The following is a 27,672-nucleotide window of genomic DNA, read 5'->3' as shown; positions in this document are numbered from 1 at the left end:
CATAGGTCTCTATTAACTTGGAATTTTCATATCTGAAGTCAAGAGGACACTTTTGTACCACAAAACCATGGAGAAAAACATAGCTAAGATATAAAGTAACTGTAAATAGCTCCTAAATATCCTATTCTTGTTTGCTGAATTCTCCTGTCCCCCGTTTTATTCCCAACACAGTCTTCTAGTTTACCCTGCTTTAGCAGTTGTCCTCTCTCCTTCCAAAGGACCACAGTGCTGTTTCTCTCATCATTACAGTAACCAGAGGGGAGATAAAAACAGACACCCTCATCTCCTTCCCCTAAAACTGAGTAACTGCTCAAATAGAGGAAACAGTTCAGATTCTAAACTATTTGATACCACAAAAGTCAATATAATACATAAATGTTCCAAAAGATCCAAACTTACCAACAAGCATTATAATGAGGTATAGCATTTCTTCTATTAGAGTGTTGTTCTGCTGAACTAAATCCTGTAACAATCGGGGATAGTGGGAGAAAGTTCACAGATAATAAGAATACTGTATTACCTCAGATGATCAAAATAACCAAAAAGAATGAAAGATGCTTCTCTAACAGTGTGTTGTGGTCTCATAAAGCATGCTCTTACCTTATGAGTAGTCTCAGAACTAATTTTTTTTCCATAGTCTGGAGTACTGAAAATCTGATGAAGTTCAAAGCGGCTAAGCATTATCATCAGGAAATGATTTGGATCCATCATGGAGACACCTGTCTTTTTTTAAAATGTTTGAGATAAAGGAAAAGAGGAAGGTCAAAAGGGCTACTTAACAACTAGTGAGAGATATTTTGGCTTGCACAAGAGGAAGCAGCTAACTCGTTCATCAATTCCAATAAAAGATGAAAACCCATTTAGCCCCAATCTCTACTTGTGGTAGCTACAAGTGTGGACAGGGATCTATGCTGGTAAAACAAATCAAAACAAAACACTCGCTAAACCCACATGTCATAATTCCTATAAATTCAGTTCAAAGATTTGTGTCAGGGCTATCTTACCACTGCCAGGTGTACAGACAGAAATGTGGTATGGTAATAAAACTTCTAGCATTTAAAAAAATATGTATCATATTAAACTCTTATCAAGAACTCAAACTAATTTTTAGTGATAAATGCTATACTAAGTGAAATGACAGCTTTTAAATATTATCTTGTATAGCTTCTCAATCAACTTGAATTTTAATTTATCTTGAACCAATAATTTTTTTTGAAATTTACATTTTGTAACTTTTTCTATAATTTCTAAATCCATTCAGCAATAATATGGAAACACTACTTTGTGACAAGCACTGTGCTATGTAAAATGGACATAAAAAGGAACAAGATAGAGTTGCCACAGTTTAGTGTAGGGGACGAAAAGTAAATAGGCAACTACAATCCAGACTTATGAATGCTATGGTGGGGATAAGCATCATGCTATGGGCCCTCCCAAAAGGGACACAAAGCCACATTTTAGTGTGTCAGGGAAGGCTTCCTGGAGAAAGTGACTCTAAACACAAAGACACGCAGGAAAATATTATACATGGTAAACAGAAAAGGAAGCGGGTGGGGTGGGCAATCTAGGGAGCAAAAGAAATAAATGTGCAGATTTTAAGACTTAAGGGAGAGTATGACAAATTCATGGAATTTTAAACATAGCTAAGTACTGAAGCCCTTGAAAATCAGTTTGAGGGATTTGGGTCTTCAATCAGACGACAGTGAAGAAAGGATGGCTTTCAGGTTTCTGACTCTAATAACTACAGATTGTTGAATAATTCACTAAGGTAGGGAAACCTCAAAGATAGGAAGAAGGTATGGAGGACACAAGAGGAGTTATTTTGAATGTGTTAACTGTGAGATGTGTCCAGGAAACTAGATGTAAATGTTCTATCAGCTGTTAGCCATATGAGTTTGGAGCTTAGTAGATAAGAGCTAGGCTGCAGTTATAGATTTGAGAGTGATCATAAATGACTGGGTCCTGTGGAAATAACAAGAAGAAACACTCCCCACAACCTTTAAATTTAATGCTTTTTACCTGAAGCATTACTATATCCTTGTCAAACATTTCACGCCTGCATTTCACATTGTGGTAGTAATAAATCTAAAAAAAAAAAGTAATTATATTGGGTAAACAGGTTTTTATTTGTGCAGTTCCCTCCTCTCCCCACTCACCAAAAGAGCACATGGGGGCTTCCCTGGTGGCACAGTGGTTAAGAATCCGCCTGCCAATGCAGGAGACATGGACTCGAGCCCTGATCCGGGAAGATCCCACATGGTGCAGAGCAACTAAGCCCGTGCGCCACAACTACTGAGCCTGTGCTCTGGAGCCCGTGAGCCACAACTACTGAGCCCACGTGCCGCAACTACTGAAGCCCAAGCACCTAGAGCCTGTGCTCCGCAACAAGAGAAGCCACTGCAGTGAGAAGCCCACGCACAGCAACAAAAAGTAGTCTCTGCTCGCCATGAATAGAGAAAGGTCACGTGCAGCAACGAAGACCCAACACAGCCAAAAATAAATAAATAAATAAATTTATTTTTTTTAAAAAAAGAGCACATGACTCTTGTGCATGTGAGCATGAACACGCAAATGTGCACACGTAATGTGGTTTCCCCAGCAGTTAATGCTATCTTAGTAGAGACTATTTAATTAGAAATCTCCAGATTATAGTAGTCACTCTATGGTTCACATTTTGCAGCCAACTTTCTGGGTCTCCTAATAAAGTTCCTTCAGTGAGATTTATTATACCTATGAAAAACAGAAAAGTCCTATACCAAGCCTTGGTGAGGTTTAAAAATTAAAACCTCAATTTCAGAGCTATACTAACAGAACTTTTATCTTTTAACCCAGTTTAATTTAAGTAAGTGAAATCCAGACTTTTTATGTTTTAAAGATATCCAACATTGTTCTAAAAATGACTGCAAGTGAAAATAAAGCTCATTTCTACTTTTGATATTGTTTCTTAACAAAATATGAATAAAAGCTCTAAAAAACCTTTTGGTTTAAGGTTACATTTCTTTTGTCAGTTTTTTAAAAAAAATTCTTTTAAGGTTCGTTTCCAGGGGCCACAAACAGTTTTAATATAGAGGACTTTCAGTGACTAAGTACATTGAAAATTATAACCTTCATAGAAGGTAAAGAATGGACTGAAAACTCTTCGTAGAATTAAAAAACACTTACTTGATTTACAAGAGAGAAACCATTTCTTCTCCACATTCCTGCATGTACTTGGGCACATAAAACAAGGCATCTAAGAGGGTGTTCTATCAACATGGGTGGGCTAAGTTCACTCTGTGTATACAAAAAAACCACAAAAATCTCAACTCTATAAAGAAGATTGGTTTATAGGGATGGAAGCTTTATATAAAACACAAGTCAAAATTATTTTAAGGTATGTTTGTGTGATAGTTAATTTTATGTGTCAACTTGGCTGGGCCATGGTACCCAATTTTTGATTAACACCAATGTAGATGTTGCTGTGAAAGCATTTTGTAGATATGATTAGTATCTATATCAGTAGACTTTGAGTAAAGCAGATTACTCTCCATGATATGGGTGGGCCTCATCCAATTAGTTGAAGGCCTTAAGAGAAAAGACTGAGGCTTCCCCAAGGATGAAGAAATCCTGCTTCCAGATTGCCTTTGGACTTCAGACTGTGACATCAACTCTTAAACTCTTAGCCTGCCAGGTTGCCGGGCTTATTTCAAACTTGCCAAGCCCCAAGACTATGTGAGTCAATTCCCTACAATAAATCAATCTCTCTCTCCTTCTACACACACACAAACACACACACACTCACTCACTCACTCATTCACTCACTCTTTATTGGCTCTGTTTCTCTGGAGAACCCTAGTAGTTTGTTTCAAAGTGATTTCAAGTATGTAGAACATAGTAAATATTTACTTTTATTTATTTGTTTGTTGATTGCTGAAATATAGTTGATGTATAGTATTATGTTAGTTTCAGGTGTACTACATAATGATTTGATATTTGCATACATTATGAAATGATCACTGTGATAAGTCTAGTAACCATCCGTCTCCATACAAAGTTGTTATGATATTATTGACCGTATTCCTTATGCTGGATATTATATTCCCATGACTTATTATCTCACTGGAGGTTTGTAATAGATATCTACTTTTAAATGTCAGCACTACTTACTAGAGGTAGGAGCTCTGGAAATTTATATGCCACTTCACTTTTGCTTACCAATACATGCAAACCTGCATGGAGAACAAATAAAAAAGTATTTCTATAAGTGAAAATAATTCAGATTAAAAAAAACCATAAATATTCACTCAACTTTATAGCTAACTTCTTTTCTGTTTCTCTTTGGGAACCTATCATGTTACACATTAAGATATAAAATGAATTGCACCCATAAATGAAGCTTTTCAATTGTTATTCTCATGAACCTCAGAATTAAAGGCACACTTGAACTGGAGTCTTAATTACAGGTACCAACATACACTGATGACATTTTACAGAAGTAAATGTTAGACATACAAACATAGCAAAAGCAGCTACATAACTATCAAAGCAATCAGTATACCAATTTTAAGAGTCGTATTCCACTGGATCATGGAGTTTGTTCCATTTAAAGTATAGTAGTGAGAGATCCTCCTGGCAACTGAACAGAGAAACTGGCCATGGAATTCATGGTCTGCACTGATCCTGACCTCAGAATTCAGTTCCCCAGAACTTCCAGTTTAGGATCAAAGCCTCTTTAGTCCCTAACTGCAAAGGGCTCTTTTATAGCTCAACCTTAGTTAATTGTTAACTAAGAATTAATTGTCCTGTTTATGTTGTTGTCTAAACAGAGAATGCTTTTTACAATCTTATTACCCCAATTTGGGACTCACTCCAACCTGCTGATTAAAAGGTTATCAATAAATAAGAAACAGCTTAGAGAGAGAGGAAGTACAGGGTGGTTTCAATTTATTAGTGATCACTTAAGTGACAGACCAATTTGAATCCTAACAACACAGACTTTGAAGCTGGGCTGAGATAAACAATAAAACATGTGGTATATGTAGTTAAGAAGTCTGAAGAGGCATTATGGTATGGTCATTACAAACATGGTTTCTGGTGCCAAACTACCTCAAAATCCCTACTCTGACTTGTTGCGGTGTGACGCTAAGCGAGCCACCTCCATGTCTCAGTCTTCCCATTTGTGATAAACCTAACAACAATACCCACCTCATAGGCTGTGATGATTAAATAAGTTAATGCATGTGAAACTCTCAGAAAAATGCAGTGTAGGTATTCAATTAATGTTAACCACAAACAACAATTTAAAAGACAATTTCAGGTTCTCTTTTAGGGAGAAATGCTTTACCTGCAAGTAAGCGAGAAACTGGGAGGTGAATGCTAACTTTTTCTTTGGAAACACAGTATCTGATAGTTTCCACTGAATGTCCACAGATGCTTAATGTGACTGGCTGTTCACCATCAGTAAAACCACCATGACACTGCGTCAATACAGCAAGGCATTTCTTGTAAGCTTCAATTAATACCTTTTCCTAAAAAAGATGGTTTTCTGTAAGTTACTCAAAGGTTTCTACAACATTAACCAAGCACCTCAAATTAAACGATGTATAAGTACTTCAAATATCAATATGGGCAAAATTAAACTTAGTCTTTTCTTCCCAACTTGCTCCCTCTTCCAGGGCCCTGTCTCAGTAAATGACATCTTTATAGAGCTGTAGAAATCTAGAAGTCATTCCAAAGTCCTCCTTTCCCTCATTCCCTATTTTTTTTTTAATTGAGGGATAGCTGATTTACAATATTACATTAGTTAGAGATGTACAGATAGTGATTCAAAATTTTTATAGATTATATTCCATTTACAGCTATTTAAAAATATCAGCTATATTCCTTGTGCTATAGCATAATCCTTATAGCTTATTTATTTTATACACAGTGGTTTGTACCTCTTAATCCCCCCTATCTTGCCTCTCCCCACCGGTAACCACTAGTTTGTTCTCCGTATCTATGATTCTGTTTCTGTTTTGTTGTATTCACTAGTTGTTTTTTTTTTTTAGATTCCACATATGAGTGATAACATACAGGATTTGTCTTCCTCTGACTTATTTCACTAAGCATAATACCCTCCAGGGTCCACCATGTTGTTGTGAATGGCAAAATTTCATTCCTTTTTATGGCTGAGTAATATTCCATCACACACACCTACACACTCACACCCTCCCACATCTTCATCCACTCATCTACTGATGGACACTTAGGTTGCTTCCATATTTCGGCAATTGTAAATAATGCTTTAATACACGGAATTTTTTTTTCTCTTTCTGACTTACTTCACACAGAGGAATGGATAAAGAAGATGTGGTACATATATACAATGGAATATTACTCAGCCATAAAAAGGAAATTGGGTCACTTGTAGAGACATGGATGGACCTAGAGACTATCATACACAGTGAAGTGAGTCAGAAAGAAAATAATGCTGCTATGAACATTGGGGTACATGTATCTTTTTGAATTAGTGTTTCCGTTTCTTCAGAGAAATACCCAGAAGTGGAATTACTGGATTATATGGTGGTTCTATTTTTAGTTTTTTGAAGAAACTCCATACTGTTTTCCACAGTGCACCAGTTTACATCCATACTAACAGTGTACAAGGGTTCCTTTTCTCCACATCCTTGCCAACATTTATTATTTGTGGTGTTTTTGACGACCGCCATTGTGACAGGTGTGAAGTGATAACTCACTGTGGTTTTGACTTGCATTTCTCCAATGATTAGTGGTGTTGAGCATCTTTTCATGTGCCTATTGACCATCTGTATGTCTCCTTTGGAAAAATGTCCATTCAGGTCTTCTGCCCATTTTTTAATTGGGCTGTTTGTTTTTTTGATATTGAGCTATTTATATATTTTGGATAATAACCCCTTATTGGGCATATCATTTGCAAATATTTTCTCCCACTCAGTAGGCTGTCTCTTTCCTTTGTCTTGCAAAAGATTTTAAGTTTAATTAGGTCCCATTTGTTTCTTTTTTGCTTTTGCTTCCTTTGCCTTAGGGGACAGATCCAAAAAAAAAAATGTTGCTATGATTTATGTCAAAGAGTGTTCTGCCTATATTTTCTTCTAGAAACTTTATGGCTTCAGTCTTACATTTAGGTCTTTAATCTAATTTGAGTTCATTTTTGTATACGGTGTGAGGAAATGTTCTAATTTCATTCTTTTACATGTAGCTGTCCAGTATTCCCAGCAACACTTACTGAAGAGACCATCTTTTTTCCATTGCATATTCTTGTCTCCTTTGTCGTGGATTAATTGAACATAATGTGTGGGTTTATTTCTGGGCTCTCTGTTTTCCTCATTCCCGGTTGTCCAGTCTATTACCAAGCTGGCAATTTCATCTAAATTTCTCTCAAACCTGACCACTGATTATTTCCAGTAACTCAAAGGAAAGCCAACATGTCTCCACTGAACTCCCTGCTTCTACTCTTACCCTCCTCCATCCATTCTCCACACAGAGTAACTTTTAAAAACATGTAAATTGGATCATGTCACTTTTCTGCTTGGGAGTCTCGAATGGCATCCCACTTTAATTAGAATAAAATTCAAACTTCTTTCCATGGCTTCCAAGGTCCTGCAAAGCGAGGCACCTGTTTACTTCTCTATTTTCAACCTCTGTTCCGACCAGAGCCTTCTCACAGCTCCTGGATCCGTACTCGTTCTCATCAGAGAGCATGATGCAGCTGTCCCTCAGTCAGGAATATTCTTTACTCTTTGATCAATTAACTCTGACACATAGTTCAGATCTCACAGAAGCCTTCTCTGACCTCCCAACTTACACAAGCTCTCATCTAGATTTTATAGCCAAAGGAAGGCCAAAATAATTTTAAGACATAGGACAAATGTACCAATAGTAAAATTTCATTTTTGGATAAATTTATAAACTTCTTTTTATATGCTCAAAATCTTGACAGGATTTTATATATATATATATATATATATAAAAGATAGTAACATAAAAGAAGAGAGAGTGTGGATTATATCCTCCTTTATCTATCTTCTAAGGTTTCAGAATTTGAACTTTTACTGAATATACAAGTGAAAGCAGAAAATATGCTGTTTTATGAACATATCACCACTATCCTCTCCAAACTGCCTCAGATTTTACTTAGGAAATTGTTTATCTCTGTCTCTCCTCCATTTATCTCCTATCCCTGACCCCAGAAGAGACTCACATCTAAAGCACACCAGTCCTGCATCATTGAAATGACATGTGTTAATTTCATTTGCAGTGTGAAGGCTGCTTCCCACTCTGGTTCCATTTCAATATGCTGTCCTACTTGACGTGTAACTGGATCCATTCCCTTAAAAGGAACGAAAAGATTTTTAAGTAAACTAAAATTACATCCGTTCTTTTACATCAAAACTTAAGAAATAATGCAGAAGAAATACTGATTACAAAAACATATAAAGTAAAAGTTCTAACAGGAAGTTTCAAGTAGTATGAGAAGTCCAACTTCTTAAATAACACGTTTATATAACATTCTCTAAAATTTTATAAATTAAAAATCCCAGTAAAATATAGAACAACTTATTTTAGAGGCAATCTTCTATATGTTTTAGACAATAAAATGTATATACTTCACTGCAACAATCCTTCAAATCCCTTTTTAGCTCTATCATCCATAGAAAAAACTGTCAGAAGAAACTTGGCAGACTTTTAAAACGCTACTGAATTTATAAATATGTTTTATAATATACTAAAATAAAATTTTTATATTTATTTGTAATCTGTAACTAAAAGTTTTCATAGGGCTTCCCTGGTGGTGCAGTGGTTAAGAATCCACCTGCCAAGGCAGGGGACACGGGTTTGAGCCCTGACCTGGGAAGATCCCACGTGCCGTGGAGCAACAAAGCCCGTGCGCCACAACTACTGAGCCTGTCTTCCAGAGCCCGAGCTCTAGAGCCCGCGAGCCACAACTACTGAAGCCTGCGTGACTAGAGTCCGTGCTCTGCAACAAGAGAAGCCACCACAATGAGAAGCCCGCGCACCACAACAAAGAGTAGCCCCCGCTCGTCACAACTAGAGAAAGCCCGGGCGCAGCAACGAAGACCCAATGCAGCAATCAATCAATCAATCAATCAATCAATAAAGTTTTCATAGAGACCGAAAGAAAGCAAAACAAGAAAAAGATAAACAGCTTTTAACACAAAAGAATATAACTTTTTTAGAAACTAGCCTAACTACCCTGGTGCACTGGAACTGATTAAAAATAATAGAAAATACAGGACACTTCAAGTATTCAAAATGACCAAGGTAGATACTCTTTCTATAGGTACAAGGAAAAAAATAGAAGTACTATAATAAAACACCCAGAAACCACTACCAACATGGGAACTAGAATATATCCTAAAAATGATAGGTTAACTTTGCTTATTCCTTTCTTAAGAAAGCCAGACAGCTACTAAAGGAATCATAATGATATTCCTCAGATTTTCTGAAATGTCATCTATCTTTTTACAGTTAGGAGAATTCCCTGGCAGTCCAGTGGTTAGGACTCTGTGCTCTCACTGCCAGATTTAATTCCTGGCTAGGGAACTAAAATCCCACAAGCCTCGAGGCATGGCCCCAAACAAACAAACAAACAAAACCAAAACAACAAAAAACTGGTTAACTATACCAGTTTCTGCTTCTAGATTCTATTTTGTATACAGAAGTGTTTCCAAAAAGAAAATTAAATGGGGGGGTAGTTCTATACTATATCATATAAATATGGTATCAATGAAAGAAAAATATGGAAACATTAAGAAGACATAGTTTCCTAAATAACTAATTTGACAATACTTCCATGTAAGCATATTCAAAACAAAACCATCTGAAACCCCCAAGGAAAGAACATTAATGGTAACCAAAAAAATAACCAAATACAAAAGTACAGCAGATGTCAGAACCTCTGCTGGGATCTCATGCATTCTACACCTTTCTAAGAGTTTCCAATTAAGAGGAGCTTCTTTTTTTTTAAGAGGAGCTTCTTGATCCAAATTGTAGCTATCCAAATTATTCTTTTAAAAATGTGCCCAGTATCGGGCTTCCCTGGTGGCACAGTGGTTGGGAGTCCGCCTGCCGATGCAGGGGGCGCAGGTTCGTGCCCCGGTCCGGGAGGATCCCACATGCCGCGGAGCAGCTGGGCCTGTGGGCCATGACCGCTGAGCCTGCGTGTCCAGAGCCTGTGCTCCGCAATGGGAGAGGCCACGGCAGTGAGAGGCCCGCGTACCGCAAAAAAAAAAAAATGTGCCCAGTATGAAAAAAATGCACAGACAGAAAGGTATTTAGTTCAGTGAACTGAAAAAGGGAAAAAGTAAACGTTTCACTTTTGAAATGTGTCAGCTTATACATACCTGCATACATTTGAGTAATTCCAAAAAGGCATCAAATCCTTCTAGGAACTTCTGCCTCAGATCATCTGACCATTCAGTTGGTTTGCTAATTAACACATACCTGAACAACACAAAAACAGCAATGAATATATGGACAAACAATGACCTTTTATAAGTTGCAACTCGTTCAATAATTAAGCGAAAACTTACTTAAGATCTAAAATAAGGCTCTGAACTCTCCTAAACTTGAAGGCTTGTAAAGCAGTATATCGTTCAAACTGAAACCTGCCCTGCGCATCTCGATGTCTCAAATGATCCATGAAAGTCTTAATGATAATGGTCATTAGGTTTTCTTCTGTGATGAGCATCCGAGCCTAGGACAAAGTATATCAGAGTACATGGTAATAAAAAACTATTTACCATAAAGCTAAAAAAAAAAGTCACCAATGTTGGTTAGCTCTTTCAGTTTAGACCTTTTTCAACACAGCTATGTAATATCATAAATGCATTTTTGTGTATTTCTAAATAACAATTACTTACTCCAATTGCCACGTGTATGAAGCAACAATTATATCACGGAGAAAGATGCCAGAATGTAAGGAGACAGATCCAAGGCTCATTATTCAAAGACAATTCAGGGTGGGGGATCTGAACCAGGCTGCAAATTTTCCTTAACTGAGACATTTAGACACCTATAATGGTATGGTATAATTATTCTAGGAGCCACAGGTTTATATCACAGATTCTGTAGAACTCAGTATGAAACTATATTTCCTCTTAATCTTAGTTGAGATTTATTTTTTTTGTTTTTCTTTCTATATATAGACATACATATTAATATATTTTTGAATAAGCAAATACACTTAAATGATACAAAAAACAGGTAAAAAGTTAAGTCTCCTAGCTCCCAAAGTCCCCCTTGCAAAGGCAATTTCTGTTAGCAGTTTTCTTGCATATACTTCCAGAGATGGTGTGTATATTATACGTGTATGCATATATACACACATATATACATTTATAGTACATGGATAACTGTTATTAAGTAGATGTAAGTATGGGTATGTATAATGATCTCCCCCCCTGCCCAAAGGACAGCATATTATAAATACGGTTCTGCACTTGGTTTTTTCACTTGATATATTTTGGAGATTGTCCCATACCAGTTCACATAAATTCCCTCATTCTTTTTAATTATCCCCAGTACTCTTTTCTATCATACTTTATTAGCCAGGCCCTTACTGGTGAGATATTTGGGTTTTTCCCAGTCTTATGCTATTTATCACAAAAGATACTGCAACAAATATCTACTATGTATAGTTGCAAGGATATTTATAGGATAATTTCCTAGAAGTGGAATTACTGGGTTAAGGTGTATATACATTATAAATTTTGACTGATATCACCAAACCCCTCAAAGAAGACAAAAGAATGCAGAAGTTAGATGTCTAAGAATATAGTAAAACTGTATTCTAATGTACAGGTTAAGTTGTAAAGTCATCAGATAAAGAGAAAATCGATATAGTTAAACATACCTTTGAAAAACTCTGAAATCATCATCCCATTGCCAGGACTTAGGCCCCAAAAAGCTCAAAAGTCAATAGGATTAATTTCTGTTAATTTTCCTAGACAGTGAAGACTAAGTTCAAGTTCGAAGGAGGGGAGGTGTTGACAAGTAAAAGGATTTTCCTTCTTGTTTGCTATATTAGTCAATTTTGAGACAATTAAATGACTATATGTGATTTCACTGACCTAAGAAAAAACTCTGGTCTCGGGGAAAAGCTTTTACTATTTCGCCATCAAGCATAATGTTTGCTTTGGGTTTTTACTTTTTGCTTTGTCTTCAGGTATTTTATCAGATTAAATAAATTCTTTCATTCCTATTTCATTTACTATGAGGTATTTTTCGTTCATTTTAAATCATGAATTCAGGAAAAGCATCTAATATGATCTTTTCTCTCCCTTTTGTCTGTTAATAAGTTGAATTACGCCAGTTGATTTTTTTTTCAAATGGTATACTACTCGCGTTAAGGAAATAAAACCAAACTTGGTTGTGATGTATTATCCTTTTTCTATATTGCTTGATTCAATCTGTGCAACCTCGTTTGTGAGAGAAATTAAATGGTAATTTTCTTTTCTTGTAATTGTTGGGTTCTGGTATCAAAGTTACAGAGGACTTAATTGGCAAGTATATTCTCTTTCTCTATTTTCTAGAAAAAGTTATATAAGACAGGTATTATTTTTTTCTTAAATATTTGGAAGAATTCTCCAGTATAGCCTTTGGGCCTGGGGACTTCTTTGTGAGAAGATTTTTATATTAATTAAAATTTTCTATTTCTTGTTTCTCTTCTAACGACCTGTGTTTTTTTCTTAGGGATTTGTTCATTTCATCCAAATTTCCAATTATATTGATTAATTTGATCCTAATATTGCCTATTTTCTATTTAAAATCTGTAAGATTTGTAGTTTTTTGTAGTCCTTTTTAAATAAAATTTTTTTCTGTTTTTCTTATTAAACTTTCTAGAGATCTACCCCCCATCCCTTTTTTTCAAAGAAAAATGGTTTTTGTACATTTACATTGTTTTATTAATTTCTGTTCTTTACTATTTCCCTTTTTCTACTTTCTTTAGACAAAAAATATAAGTACTTGTATTACAATGGCCTTCAAGGTCTGGCACTAATCCACTCCCATGTTCCCCTTATCCCCAGACTCAATGACCTCATGGATCATCCTCCTCACTCACTCTAGCAACACGGGCCTGTTCTGGGTTCTTTCTTCCAAAATGCCAAGTGCATATTCATCTCAGAACTTTGCACTTGCTGTTCCCTCTGCCTAGGAAGCTCTTTCACCAGTTAGTCACATCACTTAGTCCCTCACGTCTCTGTCCAAACACTACTTCTCTGAGAGGCCTTTTTTGATAACCTTGTATAAAGTATGACCCTTCCATTGTCACTCTCTAACCCCTTAACCCGCTTTCCTACTTTACAGCGCTTCTCAACACTTGATTTATTATAAATATGTAAATATTACATACATCTGTCTCTCTCCAGTTGCACTATAAATCCCATGGGAACAGGGTCTTTTGTCTTTTCTGTTTACGGCTATATTTATCTCCAGAGCCCCAAACAGTGCCTAGTTAATAAAGGTGCTAAATAAATATGCTCTGAATAAATGAATACATATGTTATTTTTCTAGTGCTTCTAACTAAAGGAGTCAGACAAGAAACATAAAAGGTTGAAATATCAGGAAAAAACAAAAATTATTATTTGTAGATTACCAGAAATTCCAAGGAATCAACACAAAATATCGGAGAAAATGTTAATAAGAAAACCAGCCTCATACAAGATGTATATATAAAAATCAGTAGTTTTCTCTTTTTTTTGCGGTACGCGGGCCTCTCACTGTTGTGGCCTCTCCCGTTGCGGAGCACAGGCTCCGGACGCGCAGGCTCAACGGCCATGGCTCACGGGCCCAGCCACTCTGCGGCATGTGGGATCTTCCTGGACTGGGGCACAAACCCGTGTCCCCTGCATCGGCAGGTGGACTCTCAACCACCATGCCACCAGGGAAGCCCAAAAATCAGTAGTTTTCTTGCTTATTAGCCATAGTGAGATTAAAAATGTGAATAATTTACAATAGTGTCAAAAATATAAAACATAAACACTTTTAGGACAAGTTATGTTCCTGGATGGGGATACTCAATATTGCAAAGATATCAGTTCTTCCCATATTATCTATAAATACAACATCTTTTCAGTCCAAAACCCTAATGTGGTTTCTGAAATTGACAAACTGATTTTAGTTCTTCTCTAAAAAAAAGCCTAAAATAATTAAGAATTTTTTTGAAAAGAATAATGAAAGAAGATTTAGCTCTATAAAATATCAAAATGGAATAGTAAGCTAATATTATTAAAACTCGGTACTGGCATGGAAATGGACAAAAGGATCAATGGAGGAGAGAAACAGATTTGAATACACATGGGATTGTCTCAGAGGCTTCTCAAACTCATCCCTGACTCAACTGAAAGCAACACTTTCCTTTTTTATAAGTTCTCATTCTCCACTTGGTTACAAAAGTCAGAAACCCAGAAATCACCTTTATATTTTCCCCTCAAACCCAACAACCAATCACTCACCAAACCTAATATTCCTCAAACCCAACGTGTGGCCCGTCAGTAGATTTCACTACTTACACATCTCTCACAACTTCTATACCCGCTGCCACAATCCCCACAGGTTTCCCACACCCACTACTGCTCCTGCAAATTTGTTCTCCAAATTACAAGCAGCATCATCTTTTAAAAATCACAAATGTGATGATATAAGTGTCACCTAAAACTCTTCAGTGCCTTCCAATGTTCTTAAGAGAAAAACCAAAATCCTTAATTTGGCCCCAAATATCTCATTAGTGGCTAAATAGACTTCAGACAGCTTCAACTGTCCTAGAATATACCCTTGAACATAAAAATAATCTGGGGAAAAAACAGTCATTAAAAAAAAGAAGCTGGAACATAATACCTTGTTAATAAAATAACTGTAGGATACTCTTTTAACTCCATACAATTAGGCCCTTGCCTATGTTTCTGGTCTCATTTAACTCCGTGTTCAAGGATCTTCAACCGTACTTCTTCCCTTCTCTTCCCTTCCCTACTTCAGGATTTTCTCAAGTGTTGATTCCTATGCATGATTTCTCGTCACACTCCTACATAAAGTTACCTTCCCTACAGAATCCTCTTCTGAACTGTGGGAAAAGGTCAGATCTCTCCTACTCTATCAAAACAACAGAATTCTTCAGTTTTTATTATAATTTTAATTACCATTTATGTGAGTCTTTCCCTCCCTACTGTAAATTCCATGACGGCAAGGCCCATATCTGTTCACCGTTCATTCCCAAAACCTAGAATTGTGCCCAATAAATAATAGGTGCTCAGTAATTTTTTTAATGAATTAAATATTAATAAATTATTCAATAGAACTAAAACACAGTGATGCCTCCTGGAACAACTAGTGAAACTTAGTACAAGATCACCCAATCATCATGATTCAACTGCCTTAGTTACCCCTTCCCTTAGCAGGGAAAAGGAAGCTTCTTAGAATGTGAGATTATACACAATATGCTGTTTCTTCTTTTTTTGGCCGTGCCATGCAGCTTGCAGGATTTTAGTTCCCCGACCAGGGACTGAATTTACAGGCAGTGAAAGCACTGAGTCCTAACCATTGGATGGCCAGGGAATTCCCACAATATGCTGTTTCTAATGGATAAATTTGTTAAACTAATGAATTTAATTTTAACTCATCAGTTCAAAACCTCGGGGAAGTACTATGAGAAAGTACAGATTAAGTTCAAATGACTTTCCCCCTCCAGATTACACATTCAAAGATACATGTTCTAGTATGACTGAAGGCATCTGAAGTCTGATCACCCATTAATAAAATATTTTTCTATTCAGGAATATACAGATCTCAGTTCTCTATTATTTTAAGGCTTTACTTCTTCTAATGGAAAACAAGAAAATTCTTCTTAGTCTTTTAGTACTTACAAGTGAAGGGACTGTGAAAATCTGAACCGAGAGGTCTGCGATTGAAAACTCTCTGTCGTGGTCATCTGTCACATAATCACTCTGCAAACGCTCATAGTTCTATTAAGAAGGCAAAAAAAGGCAAGGAGTGCCAACTATCAGTTACAAAGAAAAGGCAAGCACTACTCACCAGAGTAGGTGCGGTGAAGAACTGGACAGACAGAGCAGTCACGGACACTGCTCGCTCGTGATCATCCTCCATAAAATCTCTCTGCAACTGCTGGTAATTCTAAACAACAAGGGGGAGATTCACCTCTAATCCACAATGACCAATGTTTAAGGATTATAATGAAATATCAGTGCTGGAGGAGTCAATAAGATATTCTATGAGAATGATAACTGGAATGTACCAACTAAACTCTGTGTAAATATCTATTCACTATACAATCTTCTTTAGCACAATGGCAGTTTGTGAGCTCAAATAGGAGTAACAGCTACTAAAATCCTGGGACGTCACTGTACATGGGTGGAACCAAATCACAGTAGCTTTACACTGTCTCCGATGAAACCACACTTTCATTACTTCTGGATGCCTATCAGAGTCACCTGATGGCTCTTTCAAAGTATACATGCTTGGGCCCCATTCTTGGTGAATCTGCTTCAGTAGGTTTGAGAATGGAACGCAAACACATGCATTTTGAAAGAGCTGCCCAAATGATTCTTGTATGTTTCCTTTGTTAATAACCCCTAATTCAGGTGAATAAAAAACCAAGCAGGTAGCTTAATCGCATGCTGCTGAAAGGGAGAAGAACATAATTCAATAATATCAACAACCTAGAGTTATGATTCTTAAATCACATCCAAATATACAGGTAATTTCAACTAAAATTATCTTTTCTTACACAAAATTTAACAGGAATAACATAATTCAATGACATAGGTTTAAAGTCTTCATTTATCATTTCACATCATACACACTGCAGAGATGGATATTCACATTATCATGGCAGATGATAAACAAGAAAAACCTCACTGCTAGAATTTTATTCTACTGATGAAAGATAAAATGATCATTTATGAAGTTTCTTAGAATTTAAAATCAACGCATTGACATATTACTATCAGCTGTTAATTTTACAAACACTGGATGTAATCATGGACTACAGTTACTCTGTATATAACCTATTTTGTTAATCTTTAAAAGTGAGAAACTACTTACCTTTGCAAATCGAACAGCAAACAGTTTCTTGTATTTCAAATCCATAAGTAGACTGCTCATGAACAACTGATGATACACACTCCTAGCACCTTTCACAAAAAGAGCAGACGTTAAGATAAGGATATATCAAACAAGCCAAAAATTACATTTCCAAAGTTTTCATATGATCAACTGTATTTTAAGTGTCAAGAGCAACACTCTACATGTGTTCCTTAATCAGTTTTTCTAAATATATTTTTCAAACAAAACATAAAGGTGATTTAATTTGGATCATGGATCCCCAAATCTGTTTTTTCCCCAAAGAATAAGACTGCATGTGTTAATTCTAAAAACCATAAATATATTTATTAAATACCTCCCAAATGAAAAAGAAACTAACATCCCAATTACTTGTGTAAGTTCCCCTATACCTTAAAAGTAGTTAAGATACGTACCTTTCCACAATTTGGAATCACTAAGCATCAACCTATCCACTAGAGAAGAGTTTTCACCATTTGGCCCCTCTTGTAAACCAACTTGACATAAAATTCGGCGAAGACCATCTTAAAACAAGAAGAAAAGTAGTCAAGAAACAGTAACTTCAAATATTAAAATAAAATGACATATTAGTAGAAATTTTCAAATGGATCTACTATAGAGTCTTACTTTTTTTTTAACTAAAGGTCAAATTTATTCAGAAAAAGTAAACATATTAACTATTTTATTAACATGTTCACAAAATGGAGAAAAATTCCAAATCTTGCATTATACACCAACTCTTATTCCAGAATACCAAAATACATGTGTATCGGAACGGCAATGACCTCTTATGCTGTAAAGAATTTAAATAAACAACAAAGAACCCAAAAGCCACTGAAATAAATATGGTTCTTTAAGCATCTATGCTAATTAAACCAGGTTACAGTAAAATTGTTACATATCCCATGATAACTGAAGATACGTATAATATAAAATTGTACTACCATTTAAAAGAAAGAATACATTACCTCTGTACTTTAACATATACCAGTCCATTTTATTAACGTTATGCAAAATGTTCTTCATTAAACAAAAATACACTATGTACTTATGTATACCTACTATATGAGGGGTTTTGGAAGGCAAATTCCTTTATATTCTAAATGCTAAACTTAAAAACTATATATAAGCATTAACAAAACCAGAACTTTAATACCTTCTAGTTTCATATTTTATATTTAAAATCACTGTTTTTAAGTCTTCTACAAGCATGAAAAATAATCCGAAAAAAAACCCCCAAAATAGAGTAATTTTAAAATTTAAGAGTCACCAACTAGAAATTGTTTACAAGGCTAAAGAGAAAACTTTATATATGAATTAAATAATAGACAAGGTCTTTAAATTGTTGATGGTAAATAAATTTTCTCAAAGAAAATTTTCAGCAGAAAACTGATTCCTTGATACTATTGATTAATGCTGTAGCACAGTACTTGGCATACAGATATCCAATGGAAAACACCAAAGCCAAAAAAAAAAAAAAAAAAGAGGATGAGTGAAATAATTGGAAAGACATTTAGATTAAACAAACACATTCTCCTAAATTTCCACACCCCCATATTTTCACCTGTCAATTCACAGTGTGGCAATACTCTTTCTAGTAGCCTTTTAATACAAACGTTTTAGAAATTTTCTTTATAGCAAACATTGGAATGTCATTATTCAAACCACCTCTCTTGCCTGAAGAACAGTATGACAGCTTAAATCTATTCCTAGTTTACTCTTCAGTGTTACAACAAACTTGTATTTTTGGCATTAGACGTGAAGGTTCTTAATTCTGTTTATCACTACTTTTAAAAGATTATCTAATTTGTAGACTGGAAAAACAAAAACTCAAATACACAGTAACTTCAAATTTGCAAATTTTCAGAGTTGCAAATTATTAGTAACCACAAGTCATAGAAGTCAAAACAAAGACAGCCTTTAAACAGTTAATCATTTAGGTTTTATATACAGCAGCATTATGCAGCTTGCTTTGTGGAAGAGAATTCCACAGGATACACCATTAAGAAATAGGTTCTTTTATCAAGTTGGTAAGATTTAGGTTTCATTAGCGTATTATAGTCATTTACAATTGTTTAACCCACTGTTTCCTGCATTTATTTGAACACAGACTCCTCTGTATGCATATAAAAAGATCCCGTGGATCAAAATTGGGAAACAGATTTTTTTCTATATATAAAGATATTATGAGATGGTATTTTAAAACATGAAACTAAAGCAAAAAAATGGTTCCACTTGCTATTTTTTCCAAAACAGTTTTGCAAAGGCATATGAGCTCATTTTTAAGTCAATTAGCACAAGTATGAACCTACCTGAATATCCAATAATACTTCCCAGCCAAGACAAAAGTTTCAAACCAAAATTCTGATGTGCGACAATAGACGAATGCATAACTTGAACTTTGAGTGGCTTTGTCTGTCTACTGGTATTTCTCTTAAAAAGAAATGGCAGGATGAAAAAACAAACTTAAAAAGGCTATTTTAGAGAAAGAAGTTAATATTTTTATTTAATATAGCTACACTCTCATCATTATAGGGGAGTTTTTCATGTATGTATGTAAGAAAAATACCATGTGGCTTGCTTTACTCAGATTCTAATTTTCTAGAAGGAATCTTAGGATTCTTACAAAAAAGTAAGAAGTTACAGCTTTAAGTAACCTGAATTTTTGGTCTTATATTTGAAAATCTGCCCCACCAATTATAAATTATTTAAATGCTTAAATTGGCTTTATGTCTTTAAACTAATTTTTAATGTAATTACACACTAATTTAAATAAGTTACTTCATTGCACAAATGTGATGTTATCAATACTTTAAAAAGATTGTAGTAAATACACACAAAACTTTCCAACTTAACCATTTTTAAGTGTGCAGTTCTGTAAAGCACACATTGTTGTATAACCAGTCTCCAGAACTCTCTGTCCTGCAAAACTAAAACTCTGTACCCATCAAACACTCCAGGTACTTCATACAAGCAGAATCATACATTATTTATAATATCTTTTTGTGACTAGCTTATTTCACTTAGCATAATGTCCTCAAGGTTCATCCACACTGTAGCATGTATCAGAATTTTCTTCCTTTTTAAGGCTAAATAATATTCTATTGTATGTATATAGACTTCGTTTATCCATTCATCCATTGATAGACACTACAGTTTCTTCTACCTTTTGTCTACTGTGAATAATGTTGTTATGAACATGAGACCCTGCTTTCAATTCTTTTGTGTATATACCCAGAAGCAAGACTGCTGGATCATATGGCAATTCTATTTTTAATTTTTAGAGGAACCACCATACTGTTTTCCGTAGTGGTCGCACCATTTTATATTCCTACCAATAGTGAACGAGGGTTCCAATTTTTCCATATCCTTGCTGATACCTGTGATTTTCTGTTATTGTTTTGTTGTTGTTGTTGTTTGTTTTTAATAGCCATCCAAATGGATATGAGGTGGTATCTTATTGTGGTTTTTACTTGCATTCCCCTAGTGATTAGTAATACTGAGAATGTTTTCCTGTGCTTTGGCAATCTGCATATCATCTTTGGATAAATGTCTATTTAAGTCTATCAAAGCTTTTAATTTAACATGTTTTCCCCCCTTTTCCTTTTTTGCTTGGATCATCTTTCTACCCACCAGTTCATCCCATCTCCATAACCCACATTAACACAGTACACCTCTGCATACTTTATCCATCTATATGTATTATATATGTACTCATTTATAAAGGTTTTTATTTGATTTACAAAAAATGGGATACTACACATATTCTGTCGCATCTTTGTGTTAACAGTTTTTTTGTTGTTGTTGTTAATGACTCAATAATATTCTGTGGTGTGGATTTATTTAGACATTCTTTAGAGAAGGGCATTCATAGTCTCTTTGTTTACAGTCTTCTATGACTATAAAAAAACGAAGTACTGAACATCTCTGTACACACACTAACTGGTGTTTATATTTTTACAGGATAAATTCCTAAGAGAGATTATAGATGCTACTAGATTGTTTTCCAATTATGTGGTAGCAATTTATTTTTACACAAGTATTTCTGTTCTCTGCATCTCTGCCAGCAAGGTACTTTATCACTCTAATTTCTCCATCTTGTTGGGTATGAAATCTCTGTCACTTTACTAAACTAGGTAGTTTGAGTCTCTTTTTACATATATTTACCACCTAGATCTTCTCTGTTGTGATCGTCTTTTCATACCCTATGTCCATTTTTCTATTTTGTTGTTTGCTCCTTACCTGATAATCTATGAGTGCTCTGTTTATCATAAACATTAAATGTCTATCCTTTGTGTTAGAAATAATTTTTCTAAATCTACTATTGACATTTTTTATAATATTTTGCTATGCAAATTTTTTATGTAGCCAAAGATAAGTTCTTTTCTAACTCCTGGGGTTCTAGTCTTGGTTAAGAAGCTCTCCTCCTCCCTTAGAATGTACTTGTTTCCTAGATTTTCCTCATACTAGTATCTATTTCTGGACTTTCTATTCTATATTATGCATATAGTATATCTATACAGACACTACCAGAGATTACAAGTACTGATTTTTTAGGGAAAAACTGTAATAACACTGTGAAGCAACAAATGTAAAGGGAAAAAAAACACCTCCTTTACCTGGATTCATCTACTGTAAACATTCTATTCCAACTGCTTTATCATTTGCACATTATCTTTCTTTCTCCACACACACACAAGCATTAAAAAAAAAAAAAAACAACAAACCACTGAAGGTTAAGTTATATGCATAATGTCCCTTTATCCCTAAAAACTTCAGTATACATTTCCTAAGAATGGGAATGTTCTTTTTATACAACCACAGTATAGTTTCTGATGTATTATTAAATTGGGTACGTCCAGTTATCAATAAAGAATTTCTTGAATAAGACACAAACTCATAAGAGAAAAATATATTTTGCTACATTAAAATTAAAGCTTTTGCTCAAGGAGAAGCATCACAAATAAGCTTAAAATAAGTCACATATTAGGAAAAGATACTGCAACAAAAGATCAGGATTCAGATTATATAAAGAGCCCCTACAAATGAGTAAGAAAAAGACAAGTAACCTAACAACAAAAAAATGGGTAAAGGGTATGAACAAGAAATTCACAGAAAACTTAAATGACCAATACAATAAATATGAAATAAGATACTCAGTAATCAAGGCAGTGCAAATTTAACTGATGAGATGCCATTCATACACATCAGGTTGGCAAAATTTTAAAAATCTGACAATATATAGTTTTGACAAAGCGGTAGAGATATGGGAACTCTACTTTGATGCTGGCTGGAATGTATATTGGTACCACCATTTTGGAGATTAACTTGGCAAAATCTAGTATAGCTGAAAATGCTCAAAAGCTAACAACTCAGAAATTCCATTTCTTGGTATATACCCTAGAGAAACTTTTGCTTCTATGCAACAAGAGGACAAAAAAATGACCACAGCAGGACTGATAGTTATAGGAAAAAATTGGAAATATCCTAATTGTCCATCAACTGGAGAATGGAAAAATTATGGTACAGTCATCAATGGAATACTTACAGATACATGTATCAACACAGATAAATCTATAAACAACACTGAAATGAAAAGGCAAATTGCAATATAATATATTCAGTATGAATCTTGTTATATAATGTTTAAAGACTTCCAAATCAATACATATAATATGGATAGATATTTAACAGATGAAATATAAAGGCATGTATGAAAACGAAAGATAAATTAATGAAAGTAGTTATCTCTAGGGAAGGAGGAAGGGGAATGGGATTTAGAAGGGATAATACAAGGGCCTCTATACTATTTTATTTATTTAAAATACTTATGAAGAAAATAAGGTATAATGTAGCACACAGGCATTTACTGTTATATCTATTTTCATCTGTATATTTAAAATATTTCACAATATATAAAATTATATTTTAAAAGGACATTTACATAAAATGCAGTTACATGGAATAGTTAAAAACAATAAATTATAACTTTTAAAAATAAATCTAAATGTGGGGAATAGTTTTCTTTCAGATAAATTATACACTAAATGCTATCAGGATATGCAGCATACCTTGCTATTATGTACCAAGAAACAACTTCCCTTGAATTCTAATCTTGGTGCTAAAGGCCAGTTTAATTCCTAAAAAGTAATGTGAAACCCTATCAAAAACAAAACAGAAAGCAAAAAACTTTCTAAGACATCTCTGATAAAAAAATAAGACGACAGAAATATATACATATATATCTCATCTAAACATTCATTTTCTGTATCAATCTTACGTAGTTTAAAAAAAAACTAGATAAAGCAATAAGCAATGGTCAGGTAACATATATTTAAACATGATTTTTTTTTTTTTTTGCGGTACGCGGGCCTCTCACTGTTGTGGCCTCTCCCGTTGCGGAGCACAGGCTCCGGACGCGCAGGCTCAGCGGCCATGGCTCACGGGCCTAGCCGCTCCGCGGCATGTGGGATCTTCCCGGACTGGGGCACAAACCCGTGTTCCCTACATCGGCAGGCGGACTCTCAACCACTGCGCCACCAGGGAAGCCCCTAAACATGATTTTTGATTGATGTGGCTTTACATTCAGGAAGGCAGAAAAATGTGTTCATACACACCAAAATGTGGGATTAGTTTTATACTAATAAAAAATAAGAGTGTAGACATATTTTTAAATTACTTACCACAATTACTGATTTTGCTTGTTCACAATACTGGAAGTCTCCATATCGGACAGACCTACGTCCCTGTAAATAAAGATATTTGAAATTAACTTGTAAAAATATTTATATTCAGTATTAATAACTTTTGAAACAGTAAACACAGTGTCATCTGAGCACATAACAACTCTGGTCAATTTTTTTTTTTTTTTTTTTTTTTTTTGCGGTACGCGGGCCTCTCACTGTTGTGGCCTCTCTGGTTGCAGAGCACAGGCTCCGGACACGTAGGCTCAGCGGCCATGTCTCACGGGCCTAGCTGCTCCGCGGCATGTGGGATCTTCCCGGACCGGGGCATGGACCCGTGTCCCCTGCATCGGCAGGCGGACTCTCAACCACTGCACCACCAGGGAAGCCCTGGTCAATTGTTAATATCTACAATGTTTATTCTATTCATTAATTAAAAAGTAAATTAAAATATTTTCCTTCAAAGCTATCCTAACATTTTTCAAGCCATTAATAAGTTCAAGTTGTTATCCTTGAACAACACAACATTTATTCTTCTAGGCTGCTATCATTTCTATTTTCATAACTGAATATTTCTAACCACTGTGTAGGATGAGAGCAACTGTATCTATGTTTCCTCCTAAACTTTCTGACAACAGCTTACAGTTATACCCAATATATATTTGGGTCAATATTCATATGAAATTAAAGAAAAATAGCCTAGATATATATACCTCTAACTCAATTTTCTAGGATAACTTATCTGTATTAAAAGTTTATTATGTGACATCAATATAATGAAATTACTTACATCTCGATCTACTGTAGTTGCAAAGCCAATGGCTTCTTTTTGTGTACAGTTAACAGCTTTCTGAAGAGTATAAATAACTTGTTCATAGGTATGAACCTCATCATTAAACAGCATGCAATAGTAGGTGTCACTCTTCTCTCTGTGGGATAAAACATTAATTATATATTATCTGCATTATCACCTTGCTCCAGGATGATTTATTAAGAGCACAGTTTGTTCTAGGGAACGTGCTAGGTACTAGGCACATATCTGTAATGAAGCCATCTGTGGTCCCCACACTCTATGACACTACCGGATGGTGGGAAAGATAGATACTATACATATAATCTATGTGAATTGGCTTTTATCAAGAAGAATAGGATGCTAGAGTGGGATAAAACCAGTATGGGAGTTCAGAGAGCTGCCAAAGAAGTAATTTGAGAGCCGAAGTCAGAATTGGCTATCAGTGGTGCTCAATTGGGGGCAATTCTCCTCTACCCTCCATAGATGACCACTGGACAATGTCTGGAAACTTTTGGTTGTCATGACTGGGGTGGGAGTGCCACTGGCATCCAGTGGGTAAAGGTCAAGGATGCTGCTAAAAATTCTACAGTCCACCAGTTAGAGCCCATAATATCTGGCCCCCAAAGCCAACAGTACGAAGGTTGAGAAACCATGGGCTAGAAGAAAGTGAAAGCAAAGGACCTGAGGTGGCAAAAGTAAATACTGGGAGCTGGAGCACAGGGAGGAAGGAGGAGATTAGTCTGGAGATAGGCAGAAATCTTAAAGACCTTGTAATGGATTTCGATTTTGCCATCCTAAGGGCAATCAAAGATTTGAAAGAGTGAAATAGGAGCTATGGTCAGATTTGTCTTAAAGTTCACTTTGGCTATATGTGGAGAATGGATCATGAGAGACACGAGTGGATATGGCAGTCTAGTTAGGGACGTCATGTTGTCCAAGGATGAAATTAACGCAATTTGGACTAGGATAGTAGTAATGGAGATGAACAGAAGTAAACAACTTGAGAGAGGGAGAACCAGCTGGACCTGAAATCTAAATGGATATGCGTGACTCAGGTTTTTGGGTAGATGAAATGCCATTTACTAAGATGGGAAAACATTACAAGAGACGCAAGTTAGATTCTTTTCCCTTCTATGCTGGTGGTCCCAAACTTACAATGGAACAGAAAAATAAAAACACAACTCTTCTATTCTCTACGGTCTAAATTTGGATCTCAGATTTAGATCTTAGTTGGTCCCCAACTCAAAATACATGAAGATAAAGTCATGAGGTAACTAAGCCATTATCAACATTTCCAAAAAAGGAATACTAACTCCTCATTTTACTAAAAAACAACCTACAACCTAATTATTTGGAACACTGTTGAGAAAGCAAAAAAGAAACACCACCAATGTCCTTTAGACTCTCACTTGTATTCAACCTTAACTGTGAATACAATTCCTACAAGCTTGGCTAGAATTAAAAGTAGAAGAGAAGGCTGCTTGAGGCAAGCACATTCATGCAGAAAAGTAAGCCCTTAACCTTAAGTACAGCTATAGCAGAATCCAGCTCTCTGGTCACAAATTTGCAATCTCCTCAATAATCTAAGAACAAATGGTAAAAATGTTAGATGTACTCTAAAAGAAGCACAAAGTGTAGAATAAATTTTATACAAATTTAGAATCAAAAATGGTTAAAATTGAATTTGTGTATTTAGTCAAACCAGAAAACTCACTTAGATCAAAGTGCTCATTCCCTAATCAAATCTCATACACAAACAAAAAGAATTGTAGAGTTAACTTAACAGCTTTATCACACAAAGAAGAGAAAAATGTCTGTGCTTGAAACCGTGGTAGAGCCTTGATGTGGCTAAAATATGGCTATAAATCGGCGAAATCAACAGGGAAAAACCTCTACCAATTAAATGGCTCACACATATTTAAAAACTATAAAACCAAGGTTATTATTATGCTGAAAACTAATTATTAAAAACGATTATGTTCTATCCTAGCTGTATTAAAGTTAACTTGAGGAATTAGAATCAAAATGCTTAAAATTGAGTGTGAGCAAATACAAATACAAGGAATAAACGGGCTGTACTTACACCATCTCTAAATCTGGTGGCAATTCACTTTCCTTTTCCCAGGTTAATATCTCTACTGCATACCGAAACATAATAGCAAAAATGTTATAAGTTCTTGCAATCACATCTTCTGATAAATGCACAAGAGGATCCTGAAAGAACAGAAAAAAAAAAATGCAACCATGTTAAATGTACATTAATTCTCCTTTTTCCCATTCTGCCTCCCTCCTCAAAACACTACTGTAAAAAGCTGACATCTTCCAGCTTCAGCTTCTCTTCAATTTGATCCTATACGTTACATCTCAGCAAATCAAACTTCCTAAAACATTCTCTTCATAATAATCCACAATCCTGAATCATATGAACCACAATATTCCACGGCACTCCAATGCCTAACAAATAAATCTAAAAATTTTAGAATGGCATTCTAGGATCTTTAAACCTAACATCAAACCATGGTTACAGCTTCACATCCCTCTAATCCCCAATTTCCAGAATAAACAAAGGAATGTTATCTAAGGATGGACAAGTAATATTTAGTTTTATAGGTATAAAGGAGAACCTGATTTTGAGGATTCTAAAGGGGAGAAGTCAACAAGGTCAGAAAACTGCTCCTCGATGTTGTTAAGAATCACTCACTTTCTCTCAGCGAGTCAAGCTGTGTATGTATTTAACAGAGAACTTTGTATATTAGACTTAACAGTGAGTAAGTCACTAAATTTCAAGGTTAACGTAAAAAAGTATTACTATAAACATACTCTAAGGTTATCTTTCAGTCAAGGTTGGCAAAATGTTTTACACAATCTAATCTTAATGCTTTATCAAATCTAAACATGTTATTTAGCTTAATGGCTAAATAGTGTTATATTCATCTCTCAATAAGAAAATCAATATATTCCAACATCATTGAATGGGAACCAGTACATTCTTGAAAATATACATAAGGATACAGAACATTTCTGTGCATCTTCACCAAGGATCAGCTTAGTGGAACTGATATAAAACAAATGGAGAAGGAGAATAATGTCAAGGATGA

The 27,672-nt window shown here is 35.2% G+C and overlaps 1 protein-coding gene across 8 annotated transcripts in view; it reads right to left on the bottom strand.

Moving 5' to 3' along the window:
- Positions 1-27,672, bottom strand: part of UBR2 (ubiquitin protein ligase E3 component n-recognin 2) — a 116,080-nt gene that overhangs the window by 45,550 nt on the left and 42,858 nt on the right. For 6 of the 8 annotated variants that reach the window (XR_009565734.1, XM_030870717.2, XM_060307457.1 and 3 more), the window contains 16 exons: positions 26,658-26,788; positions 24,572-24,710; positions 23,782-23,844; positions 19,411-19,531; positions 17,515-17,622; positions 17,081-17,169; positions 15,883-15,981; positions 10,554-10,717; positions 10,365-10,464; positions 8,201-8,329; positions 5,324-5,507; positions 4,147-4,208; positions 3,163-3,273; positions 2,020-2,085; positions 601-723; positions 400-463 (listed from right to left, as the gene is read on the bottom strand). Coding sequence is in view for 6 of the 8 variants with exons in the window: in XM_030870717.2 (XP_030726577.1) it covers positions 400-463; positions 601-723; positions 2,020-2,085; positions 3,163-3,273; positions 4,147-4,208; positions 5,324-5,507; positions 8,201-8,329; positions 10,365-10,464; positions 10,554-10,717; positions 15,883-15,981; positions 17,081-17,169; positions 17,515-17,622; positions 19,411-19,531; positions 23,782-23,844; positions 24,572-24,710; positions 26,658-26,788 (1,753 nt within the window). In the remaining 2 variants the exon portion in view is untranslated. Of the gene's footprint in view, positions 1-399; positions 464-600; positions 724-2,019; positions 2,086-3,162; positions 3,274-4,146; positions 4,209-5,323; positions 5,508-8,200; positions 8,330-10,364; positions 10,465-10,553; positions 10,718-15,882; positions 15,982-16,051; positions 16,151-17,080; positions 17,170-17,514; positions 17,623-19,410; positions 19,532-23,781; positions 23,845-24,571; positions 24,711-26,657; positions 26,789-27,672 lie in introns of those variants that run through there. The other 2 variants (XM_030870718.2, XR_009565735.1) reach the window with 2 other exon arrangements.

This window comes from Globicephala melas, chromosome 11 (genome assembly GCF_963455315.2).
Source record: "Globicephala melas chromosome 11, mGloMel1.2, whole genome shotgun sequence".
NCBI lineage: Eukaryota > Metazoa > Chordata > Mammalia > Artiodactyla > Delphinidae > Globicephala > Globicephala melas.
The sequence above is the reverse complement of the archived record's forward strand: the minus strand, read 5'-3'. Positions and strand labels throughout refer to the sequence as shown.